At 36.2% G+C, this 14,164-nt stretch overlaps 1 protein-coding gene across 1 annotated transcript in view; it reads right to left on the reverse strand.

The window, feature by feature from the left end:
- Window positions 1-14,164, reverse strand: part of ITFG1 (integrin alpha FG-GAP repeat containing 1) — a 297,927-nt gene that overhangs the window by 41,531 nt on the left and 242,232 nt on the right. The window contains exon 14 of the mRNA XM_052655911.1: window positions 13,903-13,981. Coding sequence (XP_052511871.1) covers window positions 13,903-13,981 — 79 coding nt within the window. The remainder of the gene's footprint in view (window positions 1-13,902; window positions 13,982-14,164) is intronic.

Consider the following 14,164-nt stretch of genomic DNA (forward strand, 5'->3'; position numbering starts at 1 on the left):
CTAGGATTATAGGCTGTACTTGTATGTTCAATAAATATTTTTTGAATAACAATAAAAATATTCATAGAGCAAACCACTATCACTGTGCAATCTGCTGTATGCATAGCCCCCATTCTCAGACAACATACATAATTACAATTTCTAAAAATATTTATTTGGCTGTGTTGGGTCTTAGTTGTGGCATGCGAGATCTTCATGGTGTCATGCAGGATCTTCATGGTGCACAGACCCTCCAGCTGTGGCATGTGGGCTCCAGCAGGAATGGTGTGAGGGCTTATTGCTCTGTGGCACGTGGGATCTTAGTTCCCTAACTAGGATTGAACTCATGTCCCCTGCATTTATTCCTGGACTGGTAAATCGGTACCAAGGAAGCACCAATAAAAGTATGCCATGCCGTGCTTAGTTGCTCAGTTGTTTCTGACTCTTTGTGACCCCATGGACTGTAGCCCGCCAGGATCTTCTGTCCATGGAATTCTCCAGACAAGAATACTGGAATGGATTACCATGTACTCCTCCAGGAGATCTTCCAAACCCAGGGATCAAACCCAGGTCTCCCACATTGCAGGCAGATTCCTTACCATTTGAGTTACCAGGGAGGCTGTGATAAACTTAAATATTTGTGGTGAACAAATAAATGTGGTAAATTTAAATATAATGATAAAGTATATTTAAGTTTTATAACCTACTGTTGTTTCTCTGAAAGAGGTTATTATGCAAATCTGTTGGTAAGGATATCCTGATTGTCATTTAAATAAATGGAAAGCACTAATTTAAATAAATATCAGAGTGTTCCCAATTCCCTCTCTGATCTCTTATGACACTGCTGTCATTCATTATCACTTATTTATATGCTTTCATCACCCAGTGCACTGTTACTATCATTAAACAATCTAAAAGTTATTTTTTATATCAATGAAGAAATAGAAGGGCTTATTTTATCATCATTTATTTCTTCTTGGAGTATGTCTATTCCTTTCTTATGTAGATATGAGTTTCTGACCTGTCATAGTCCTCCCTGAAGAACCTCTTTAACTATTTTTGGGTAGCAGATGTACTGAGGATGCTTCCCTCAGTTTTTGTTGGTCTGATAAAGTCTATTTCCCTTCATGTTGAAAAGATAATTTTGCTATATATAGAATTCTAGGTTGATAGCTTTTTCTCTCAACAATTCAAATATTTCATTCCCTTCTTGCCTGTACTGGTTTCTGACAAAAAGTTGGCTGTAATTTGTACCTTTATTCTGCTAGATGTAAGGTATTTTTTTCCTCTGGCTTATTTTTAAGATTTTCTCTTTGTCTTTGGTTTTCTGCAGTTTGATTATAATATGCATTGGTGTAGATTTGACACTTATCCACTTATATGATGTTCTCTGAACTTCCTGGGACTGTGGTGTAAGTCATTAATTTTGGAAAATTCTTGGACATTATTTCTTCAATTATTTTTTATGCTCTGTCCTTTTTTCTCCTTTTATACTCCAATTATATATATATATATATATATATATATATATATATATATATATATATATATATATATTTCACTTTGAATTTGTTCTTGGATGTCTGTTGTATTTTTCCTCCCCTATTCTTTTTTTGGTTTGTTTGTTTTTCCATTTCAGGTTGGGGAATTACTATCGACATGTCTTCAGGTCCCTAATTTTTGCCTTGTGCATGTCCACTCTACTGATGAGCCCATCAAAGAAAGGCATTCTTTAATTTTGTTACCACTATTTTGATTTTTAGCATTTCCTTTCAATTCTTTCTTAGAATTTTCATCTCTCTGCCTACGTTATCCATCTGTTTTTACATGTTGTCCACTTTTTCTATTGGAGCCCTTATATGTTAATCATAATTATTGTATCCTTCTCATCAGATAATTCCAAAATCTAGTTCTGATGTTTACTTTATTTCTTCAGCTTGTGTGTAGTGGTAAGGTGGTATTGAGCAGGGAGGAATTCAGCAACATCCCAGAAAGCAAGGAGTGTACCCATTACCCAAGTGCTGTTTCTGAAATCATTATGAAAAATGAAAGATCATGAAGTACGAAAATCATAAGCCTATAGCAATAAAAAAGAAACAGAAGCATCATAAAACAAAGTTGTGTTTGTTAAATTGTAGCCATCATTTCACTTTACACAGTTACCATAGTTTAACTAGAAATGAAACAAAGTGTTAGGGATGATTTCCTTTTTTAGAATATGCTAAGCTTTTGACAAGATGACATTTAAAAATACTGGAGTACTGTTAAGAATGTGTGGGTTTATAGTTAGTCTTGAGTAATCTACCTTGACTAGTTAACAGCTGAATGACACAGCTAAATTAATTTAGTTCTCAGAGTCTCAGCTGTAGGATGAGGACTGCCTAGCAAGGCTACTGTGAAATCCAATGAGATGACATGTAGTGGGTTTGAACAGTGTCCAGCACAAGGCAGGGGCTTTATAATAAACATCCACAGCTCTAGTAAACTTAATTCAGTTTTTATGAACTAATCCCACTACTTTATGTTAGATTTTTAAAAATTTGCTTATAATCAGTTAAGAACTGTCACTATGATTGATTTTGGTAGTTTTCTGCCTTAAATCTTATTTTGAAGAAATGGAAGTCTTAGTACTGATTTCATGTAATCATTCATTCAACAACTATTTGGATGTCCTAGAATGGGCAACACACATAAATACAAAATACACTCCTCAATGCCCCTATAGTATATGGGAGATAAGACAAAACTAATGATACAAGGAAGAGTCTGGTAGGTGTTGTAAGGAGAAGTACAAAATAATATTCTACTGACATTTGGTGGAAAGAGAGTTTATTTCCAGTTTTGAGAGCCAGTGGGATGGTGCTGATATTGTCACATTTGAAGTTCTGAGATATAAGAATGGGGAAGAGTTAGAGATTGAAAACATGAACAACGGCCTTTATCTTGGAAGGTCTCTGAAGCTAGATAAATGGGAAACCAAGCTGGGTATGTATCAGATGCATAAAGGGAGTAAGAAAAGATAAGGCTGGCAGGTAATTTAGGGTTTAGTTATGAAAACCCTTGATTCTTAGGCAGTAGGAATCCACTTTGGGATATAAAAGCAAGAAACTAGATTTCTAAGAGATCTCAACATTCTAGAAGCTAATCTCTATGTTACTGAGCACAACTGTTCAGGCAATTGTTATCTAAATTTACAATGAGCAATGTCAAGAGATTACGGGAAGATGAGAAAATATTAATCCACGATTTAGGTCTTTGTTGGAGTAGTGTCGGGACCTATGAGGCATTATGTTGAGTATGCACATTATCATGGATCTGTAACATATATTTGTTTTTTGTGGTCTAAAAAGTCCAGATCAATAATGGAAAAAACATATGAGAGGATAAAAATTTAGAATTTGTTTTAGGGTAGAGCTAGTTTAAAAAGGGAAATACTTATGAGGAAGTTGTTAAAAATATAATTTGTGATTAAATTAGTACTTTCTTTAAATTTACTTATTTGACTTTACCTTATACTATATTTCTAATGAATTTAAGATAGGGAGTGGTGAAAAATTAATTAAGGAGATGCAAAATCTAGTTTTTTTTTCGAATACCTCTTTTTTTCTTTTTTCCAAATGCCATTCTATTTCATCTCCAGAATTTTATTTCATTCTTGCATTTCCTCAGGATATACTGAGTGGTTCCTATGTAACAGGCATTGTATACATAATATATTTGTGAATTTAAATCTTCACTGTAGCACTTAGCAGCTTTCTATGGTTCCTGTTGTGTATAACTTGAAGTTAGAGGAAAACATGGCTAATGACAATAGTCCTTAAGTAACACTTAGGAATGAGAAGGAATAGTATTACTGAGTAATGAGTGAGATTTTAATTAAATTCCTTTACCAAATATACTTACACGTAGACAGAGTTTGCTGAGTAATTTACACATTGTAGGATGACAAAATATTTGCTAACAGAAACCACAGAATAGACAAATTATCTTCTTTCCCCCACTTTCTGTTCTCAAAGCTGTTATGTGGTAGTTTCCCCTTCAGTATTAGTATTACAGTCTAGTATCTATAATACTAGAACTCAGTTCATAAATAAAATTTCATGAACCAAAATTTCTGGTTTCACTGACGCTGTAATTTCTTATTTTCTTTCTTTTGGTTTCCCAGAATATGACTCTGACTCACTTGTACTGTGCAGATGGGATTTTTAACTGCTCAACAGCTGAATAATTTGTAAACTTCCCTTGCAGTTTCTCAGACTTTCTGCATTTCTTATAATTAATTTATAAATTCAACTTATAATTAAATGAAGAGGATATATCAGTACTGCTTATGAGCTATTTCATATTTCCCTCCCTCCCTTTCTCTCTTTCATTCCACTGAAAAAAAAATCATTATTAGCCATGCTCTCATCTTAATCTCTGTGGACTTGACAATACCTATCAGATCTTTAGTTGGTATAAGATTAAGGAAAGGGAATGATTCTTCTTGTAAGAAGAATTCATTCTTTAAGATAAAAAGAATGTCATGGATAACCCAGCAGGGCATAACAACTCCATTCTCTTTTGTTATGAATTACAGTTTTTGACACAAAAATATGCCTGATTAAGTATTATTCCAGCTAAAATTTCTGGGTACGACAATTTAAAATATGATGAGTGATTAAAATAAAATGACCTAGGACTAAAAAATTCTTTTATGGATAATTACATGTGGATAAATGGAACATGACTATACTCTGGAGATAATTTCAGAAAATATGTAGGTGAGAAATGAACATAAAGAATAATACATTTTTTTGGACACTGGAAGATGTAATTAATTGACAGCTATTTATTAAAACGGAGAAACCTGAAAGGTTAAAATTTTAGAAAGACAATGTGCTTATTATGTGTTCCAGCAAATCATTTCTTCTTAGTGCTTCTTTTACATCAGTCTGCCATATGTTTTAACTGCTCTTATATTTGAGGCTTATGATGAAGGGTGTATAGTAGGTAAACGTTACTAATGCTTTTCTCAGATATGTTAACAAATAGTAACTTTAGAGGACTAATGGGAAATAATTTTATAACAGCAGGGCTAAATAAGCTATTTAAGAGGTAGAAAAATACTTGTTGGTCTAATAATGTTATTATTTAGAAATGACCAACAACTCACTAATGCACACAGTCTGGCCTACATGCCAGACTAAGTTCTTATTTAATATTATTTAGAAAATTTGGCTCCTTATTGTAGATTTCTAGCTAATTTATAAAAGTAGTAAACAGTTATTTAGAAAATTAATGACTCCTCTGTAATATAACTGTCTAATAACATTTAGCTATTGGCTTTGCCAGGAAGTGGAGTAGGACCACAGAGTACTTGGTAATAATGATAAAATCTGTCTATAAGCAAAACGGATAATTAGGCCAGGCCTTTTCTGAATAACACTAAGGCAAGTTATTATCTCTGACAGTGGCTTTCAAACATTTTTGACTACAGTCCACAATAAAAACTAAATTTTATGTCATCACCCAGTTAAGAACACAAACACATACTAAAACTTTCATGAAACAACACTAAATGTGGGATACTTTTGATATTTTTTACCTTTTATTCTATTAAATATAAAGTCCTTATCAGAAGTCATTAAAATCATTTCATAACCCACTAATGAGTAATGACCTTAGCTGCTCTATAAGAAAACCAGGGCTATTTATGTGGTCATTCTCTTCCTAGAGTAGAAAGTACTCTACAAGTGGGGCTGGATGGGTTGGAAGGTATGGCTTAACCAATTTCTTTAGATTCTAACATGCTTGAAAAGTGAAAGTGAAAGTTGCTCAGTTGTGTCTGACTCTGCGACCCCATGGACTGTAGCCTGCCAGGTTCCTCTGTCTATGGAATTCTCCAGGTCAGAATACTCGAGAGGGTTACCTCTCCCTTCTTCAGGTGGTCTTCCCAACCCAGGGATCGAACCCAGGTCTCTCACATTGGAGGCAGATTCTTTATCATCTGAGCTACCAGGGAAGCCCATCAACATGCTTAATTAACATTTAAAGTAGAAATTTCATCCTTTAAAATTTGGCATAGGTTTTCACAATAGTACTTCCTTAATTAACTGCTACTTCCCTGTTTAGAATGTACATTTATGCATGAAATATAGCATATGGTTAAAATATTTAAAAATATTTATGATTATTTATTAATATATTTCTCAAATTAAATATATTTCTCATAGCAACATATGATCAGTGCACTAAACTAAAATGCAAAAACTATATAAAGAAAATCCCACAACCAAAAGATAATCCTAGTAACATTTCTATATGTCATTTAATTTTTATATTTTCCCTACACATGGGTATACTAAAAACATCTACACTCATACAATTTAGATTATGCACACAGATGTGCCTCCTTCCCAAGCGGTAGACCCTAAACATCTGTTCACTTCATCAAAAATTATTCTAAAATATTTCATAGGCTGGAAACTATAATAAGATGTCATAATTTTTTATTTCTCTATTTTTGGACATTTAGATTTTCCCAGTTTGCTACAGCCTTTTATTTTTGGCCATGAAAATGTATGCATTTATTTGACTTATTCATTTAATTGCATTTATTTTTCTATAGATATTTTCTCCTTTGTTTTTATGCTTACAGATTCCTTCCCAGTCTAGGGAAGAAGTAAATATTTAACTGAGTAAGAAAAACCCCAAGTTCCATTTTTGTTTTGGGCAATCACATTAGAAAATACTGTTCCATTCACTTAAAAATACAGCTGCTAAGTCACTTCAGTCGTGTCCAACTCTGTGCGACCCCATAGATGGCAGCCCACCAGGCTCCCCCGTCCCTGGGATTCTCCAGGCAAGAACACTGGAGTGGGTTGCCATTTCCTTCTCCAATGCATCAAAGTAAAAAGTGAAAGGGAAGTCGCTCAGTCGTGTCCGACCCTTAGCATAGACTGCAGCCTACCAGGCTCCTCCGTCCATGGGATTTTCCAGGCAAGAGTACTGGAGTGGGGTGCCACTACCTTCTCTGGAAAATACAGCAGTGGGTAGTAAATATCATTGAATGGGTTTTTAACATCTAATTAGATATATTACTAGGTGTCAATGCCTGGCTTGTAGTAGAAGTTCAATAAATATATATTGTGAACAACAATCCCTATTAAAAGTTTTTTTCTGTATCTAATTTAAAGAGCAGTATTTTGGTAGGTTTAAATTTGCATAAAATTTACCTTTAAAAAAAAAGCACTGAAAGTAGTAAATAGTTATGAAAATGTAACAAATAGGACATGAATTTCTTGAAATCTTGCTCTCCCAAGATAAATGTTAACAATTTGATGAGTATTTTTCTAGATTTTTTTCTATGAAGTAATATTCATTTAAGCACACAAAAATATGTCAAATATATCTTTACTGTTATCTTTACAGTTGGGAAAAAAGGAACAAATTATCCAGTTACTGTATCCATATGAAAAACAATTTCACAGGGAACTAGAACTAAAAAGAATGAAATTTTGCCATTTGCAACAACAAGGATGGACTTTGAGGGTATTATGCTTATTGAAGTAAGTCATAGAAAGACAAATGCTGTGTTTTTACTTATATGGAGTCTAAAAAATAGAACAAATGAGTACAACAAAAGAGAAACAGGCTTATAGATACAAAGTACAAACTCGTGGTTACCAGAGGGACATGGAGAAAGACAGGCAACCCAATCCAGTATTCTTGCATGGAGAACCCCATGGACAGAGGAGCCTGGTGGGCTACAGTTCATGGGGGTCACAAGAGTCAGATACAACTTAGCAACTAAACCACTATCACCACCAGAAGGAAGAGCAGTAAGGTGACGGGCAACAGAGGGGATGGGAATTAAGAGTTAAGAACAACTAGGTATAAAATAAATAAGACACATGGATATAATGTTCAGCACAGGAAATATAACCAATATGTTATAACAACTTTAAAAAATATAATGTATAAAAATACTGAATAACTATACTGTACTCCTGAAATTAATATAACACTAAGTCAACTAAAGCAAAGGAGAAAAGGAAGGATATAAGCATCTGAATGCAGAGTTCCAAAGAATAGCAAGAAGAGATAAGAAAGCCTTCTTCAGCGATCAATGCAAAGAAATAGAGGAAAAGAACAGAATGGGAAAGACTAGAGATCTCTTCAAGAAAATTAGACATACCAAGGGAACATTTCATGGAAAGATGGGCTCGATAAAGGACAGAAATGGTATGAACCTAACAAAAGCAGAAGATATTAAGAAGAGGTGGCAAGAATACACAGAACTGTACAAAAAAGATCTTCATGACTCAGATAATCACAATGGTGTGATCACTCACCTACAGCCAGACATCCTAGAATGTGAAGTCAAGTGGGTCTTAGAAAGCATCACTACAAACAAAGCTGGTGGAGGTGATGGAATTCCAATTGAGCTATTTCAAATCCTGAAAGATGATGCTGTGAAAGTGCCACACTCATATGCCAGCCAATTTGGAAAACTCAGCAGTGGCCACAGGACTGGAAAAGGTCAGTTTTCATTCCAATCCCAAAGAAAGGCAATGCCAAAGAATGCTCAAACTACTGCACAATTGTGCTCATTTCACATGATAGTAAGGTAATGCTCAAAGCCAGGCGTCAGCAATACGTGAACCGTGAACTTCCTGATGTTCAAGCTGGTTTTAGAAAAGGCAGAGGAACCAGAGATAAAATTGCCAACATCTGCTGGATCATCGAAAAAGGAAGAGAGTTCCAGAAAAACATCTATTTCTGCTTTACTGACTATGCCAAAGCCTTTACTGTGTGGATCACAAAAAACTGGAAAATTCTGAAAGAGATGGGAATACCAGACCACCTGACCTGCCTCTTCAGAAATCTGTATGCAGGTCAGGAAGCAACAGTTAGAACTGGACATGGAACAACAGACTGGTTCCAAATAGGAAAAGGAGTATGTCAAGGCTGTATATTGTCACCCTGCTTATTTAACTTCTATGCAGAGCACATCATGAGAAACGCTGGCCTGGAAGAAACACAAGCTGGAATCAAGATTGCTGGGAGAAATATCAATAACCTCAGCTATGCAGAAAGAGGAGAGTGAAGAAGTTAGCTTAAAGCTCAACATTCAGAAAACGAAGATCATGGCATCTGGTCCCATCACTTCATGGCAAATAGATGGGGAAACAGTGGAAACAGTGTCAGACTATTTTTTTGGGCTCCAAAATCACTGCAGATGGTGATTGCAGCCATGAAATTAAATGACGCTTATTCCTTGGAAGGAAAGTTATGACCAACCTAGACAGCATATTAAAAAGCAGAGACATTACTTTGCTGACTAAGGTCCGTCTCGTCAAGGCTATGGTTTTTCCTGTGGCCATGTATGGATGTGAGAGTTGGACTGTGAAGAAGGCTGAGTGCTGAAGAATGGATGCTTTTGAAGTGTGGTGTTGGAGAAGACTCTTGAGAGTCCCTTGGACTGCAAGGAGATCCAACCAGTCCATTATGAAGGAGATCAGCCCTGGGATTTCTTTGGAAGGAATGATGCTAAAGCTGAAGCTCCAGTACTTTGGCCACCTCATGCGAAGAGTTGACTCATTGGAAAAGACTCTGATGCTGGGAGGGATTAGGGGCAGGAGGAGAAGGGGACGACAGAGGATGAGATGGCTGCATGGCATCACTGACTCAATGGACGTGAACTCTGGGAGTTGGTGATGGACAGCGAGGCCTGGCGTGCTGCGATTCATGGGGTCGCAAAGAGTCGGACACAACTGAGCGACTGAACTGAACTGAAGTCAACTATACCTCAATTTAAAAAATTAGGACTAAGCTATAAGGACATGGAAAGATTTAAATAATATATTATTATATGAATAAAAAAGAGGACAAGACTTTAAAAAACTATTCTACCGTTATGAAAATAAAGAGATTTCCCCCATTTTAAAGCATCAGTACATTCCTGTGATAATCACCTGATTGATGGTCTTAAGAAATTCTTTCAAAATACAAATGTAATTAAATGAATAGTATTTTTGATAGCATTTTTGACTGATAGTTTGCAAGTGGGCTAAATTTTCGGTGTTAGATATGCTGATTTCGTATGGTTGTTGTTGCTCAGTCTCTAAGTCATGTCAGTCCTTGCGACCCCATGGTCTGCAGAACGCAAGGCTCCTCTGCCCTGCACTGTCTCCTAGAGTTTGTTCCAATTCATGCCCACTGAGTTGGTGTTGCTCTCTAACCACCTCTTCCTCTGCTGCCCCCTTCTCCTTTTCTCTTCAATCTTTCCCAGCATCACGGTCTTTTCCAATGAGCTGGCTCTTCACATCAGGCGGCCAGAGTACTGGAGTTTCAGCTTCAGCATCAGTCCTTCCAATGAATATTCAGGGTTGATTTCCTTTATGACTGACTGGTTTGATCTCCTTTAGTTCAAGAGACTCTCAAGAGTCTTCTCCAGCACCACAAATGTGAAGCATTAATTCTTCAGGGCTCAGCCTTCAGTGCTCTTCTGCTTCTGTTAGGTCCTTGCTGTTTCTGTCCTTTATTGTGCCCATCTTTGCACGAACTGTTCCCTTGGTACCTCCAATTTTCTTGAAGAGATCGCTAGGTAGACAGAGACTCTTGCCTAGGCATTTTCTAGGCAAGAGTACTGGAGTGGGTTGCCATTTCCTTCTCCAGGGAATCTTCCCGACCCAGGGATCGAACCCACGTCTCCCGCATTGTAGACAGACGCTTTATCATCTGAGCCACCAGGGACTGAGAGATCTCTAGTCTTCCCCATTCTATTGTCTTCCTCTATTTCTTTGCATTGTTCACTTAAGGACGCCTGTTTATTTCTCCTTGCTATTCTCTGGAACTCTGTAGTCAGTTGGGTATATCTTCCTCTCCCTTGCTTTTGGCTTCTCTTCTTTCCTGAGCTATTGGTAAAGCTTCTTCAAACTACCACTTTGCCTTCTTGCATTCCTTTTCCTTTGGGATGGCTTTGGTCAGTGCCTCCTGTATAATGTTACATAGCTCCATACACAGTTCTTCAGGCACTCTGTCTACCAGATCTAATCCCTTGAATCTATTCGTCACCTCCACTATATAAACGAAAGGGATTTAATTTAGGTCATATCTGAATGGCTTAGTGCTCTTCCCCGCTTTCTTCAATTTATTGCTGAATTTTGCAATAAGGAGCTCATGATTTGAGCCCCAATCAGCTCCAGGTCTTGATTTTGCTGACTTTATATAAAGCTTCTTCATCTTCAGCTGCAAATAACATAATCAATCTGATTTCTGTATTGCCCACCTGGTGATATCCATGTGTAGAGTCATCTTTTGGCTTATAGGAAAAGTGTATTTGCTATGATCAGCATGCTCTCTTGACAAAACTCTATTATTCTTTGCCCTGCTTCATTTTGTGATCCATGGCCAAACTTGCTTGTTATTCTGGTTATCTCTTGACTTACTACTTTTGCATTCTAATCCCCTATGATAAAAAGGACACCAAAGGACATTTAGTGTTAGTTCTAGAAACTGATGTAGGTCTTCAGAGAACTGGTCAACTTCAGTTTCTTTGGCATTAATGATTGGGGCATAGACTTGTAATGCTGACTGTGATGCTGAATGGTTTGCCTTGGAAATGAATCGAGATCCTTCTGTTGTTTTTGAGACTGTACCCAAGTACTATGTTTAGGACTCTTTTTTTGACTCTGAGGCCTACTCCATTTCTTCTAAGGGATTCTTGCCCACGGTAGTAGATACAATGGTCCCCTGAATTAAATTCGTCCATTTTCATCCATTTTAGTTCACTGGTTTTAAGATGTTGACATTCCCTCTTGCCATCTCCTGCGTGACCACATCCCATTTACCTTGTTTAATGGACCTAATGGTCCAGGTTCCTATGCAGTATTGTTTTTACAGCATTGGACTGTATTTTCACCACCATCATTTTCATATCCACAACTGACATTCTTTCTGCTTTGGCCCAGTTGTTTCATTCTTTCTGGAACTATTAGTAATTGCCCTATGCTCTTCCCTAGTAGCATACTGTACACCTTCTGACCTGGGGGCCTCATCTTCCAGTGTCGTATCTTTCTGCTTTTTGATATTGTTCATGGGGTTCTCACAGCAAGACTACTGGAGTGGATTGCCATTTCCTCCTCCAGTGAAGCATGTTTTGTCAGAACTCTTCAGTGTGACCCATCTGTCTTGGGTGGCCCTGCACAGCATGGGTCATAATTTCATTGAGTTATGCCAGCCCCTTTGCCACGACAAAGCTGTGATCCATACAGGAGTGGCTTTGTAAACTAGCTATAAAATTGTATCAGCTTTATGAAGTTATATTAGCTTCATAACATGAATGAATAACTTCATCTTTTTCTGCATTCTGAAACATTTAATCTAGAACTGAAATTATCAGCATCTTGAAAGTCTAAAAGAGGGACTTCCCTGGTGGTGCAGTGGTTGAGAATCTGCCTTCTGGTGCAGGGGACATGGGTTCAATCCCTGATCATGGAACCAGGACCCTACATGCTGTGGGGCAGCTGTGACACAATCACAGAGCCCATGCTCTCTGGAGCATGTGCACCACAGTGTGCTGCAACCAAGGCCCAATGCAGGCAAAAGTAAAATAAATATTAAAAAAAAAAAAGTCTAAAAGAGTTCACTGATAAAAAGTAAAACCATTTTGTCCTGGAATCTACTGTACAGTTTAATGTACGTATGTTTTAAAGTGTAAATAAGTAATTTCAATCATCTATATCCAGATTTAAGTTTCTTTGACTGACAGTGGTATATCAACATATTTGACGATACAATTGACTCTTGAATAACGCAAGTTTGAACTGCTCAGGTCTGCTCATATGCAGATTTTTCTCAATAGTAAATACTACAGAACTATATAATTCACATTCGGCTGAATTGAAGGATATGGAGGAATTAGGCCCAACTATAGATTGTAGGCAGATTTTCAACTGCACAGAGGGTTGGCGCACCTAACCTTCCGTGTTATTCAAGGGTAAACTGTAATTGAGTTTGTCAGCTTCTCCTTGAATTTTTCAGTTTTTGTTTTATGGAATGTTTCTGTGCTGATGAAGTAGCATGACAACTGTTAAATGTGTACAATCAGCTTAAAAGGAAGTGCACTCTGGCATATTTAATAAAATTATATACAATGAAAATTGCCATATAATGAGTTCTTTTTTAATTTAGTTCACTTAAAAATGGAGGAGTAACAGTAACTCTGTTTACATGTACTTCTTCATGGTTAGGACTTTAGCAGTCTCAAAGAAGCATATGTGTATGTTAGTATTCCTTTTCCTTCTTAGAGAATTGAAATGTTTGGACCTTATCTCAGTCAGCTAAGCCATCTGTTAAGATCAGACATCCTTTGCTTGTATTATTTCCCATTTGCTTTGATTGCATTTCCCTTTATTTAAATGTAAAACAAGATTTTTCTGTATAGTCACATATCAAAACAATTTACATATTATATAAATTTGTATAATATTCCAGTTTCTATTCGACATATGAAAAAAACTAGGATTAATGTAGTAGATTGAATTCCTAATTTTTACTTCTTTTAAGATGAGCTCTGTTAACAAATTCACCACTTCATACTTTGATCAAGATGTCTCTGTTACTTCAACTTAAAAGTAAAGACAATGGTTTGGCTCCATACAATAGGGATATATACAGAATTTAGTGTTAATATATTTATCATGAGGACTTTTGGTAATCTACTGATGTGAGTATACAGAAAGACAAAGTATAATATAAAAAGTGAAGATTTTATAAAGAGTGTGAAAACACAACAATAATTTTTGCCATTCAGTTTACTTTTGTTAATATTTGGTTGGCCAAAAAGTTCGTTTGGGTTTTTCTGGAAGATGTTACAAAATTTTCAGCCAACCCAATATATTGATGAAATGTACTGATATGCATATCTAGTCTTACCTGAACCATTTTTGAGATATCCATTTGCATCTACAGTTGTATACATGATGTAAGGTCCAGGCTGATTTACTCCAAAGGGCTACAATAAAAAAGAAATAGTTAAGCCTTGGAAAGTAAGTGCATCATCGGAAGTTTCAGGCAATCTATTATGAAAAGTAAATACTTCTATATAAAATTCTTACATATTAGATAGCAGTTAGAGAACATGTTCATAAATAGATAACCAGTGTTATCTATTAAAAAACCTTGTATTAGTAGAAAA

This window comes from Budorcas taxicolor, chromosome 18 (assembly GCF_023091745.1).
Source record: "Budorcas taxicolor isolate Tak-1 chromosome 18, Takin1.1, whole genome shotgun sequence".
NCBI classification, from domain to species: domain Eukaryota; kingdom Metazoa; phylum Chordata; class Mammalia; order Artiodactyla; family Bovidae; genus Budorcas; species Budorcas taxicolor.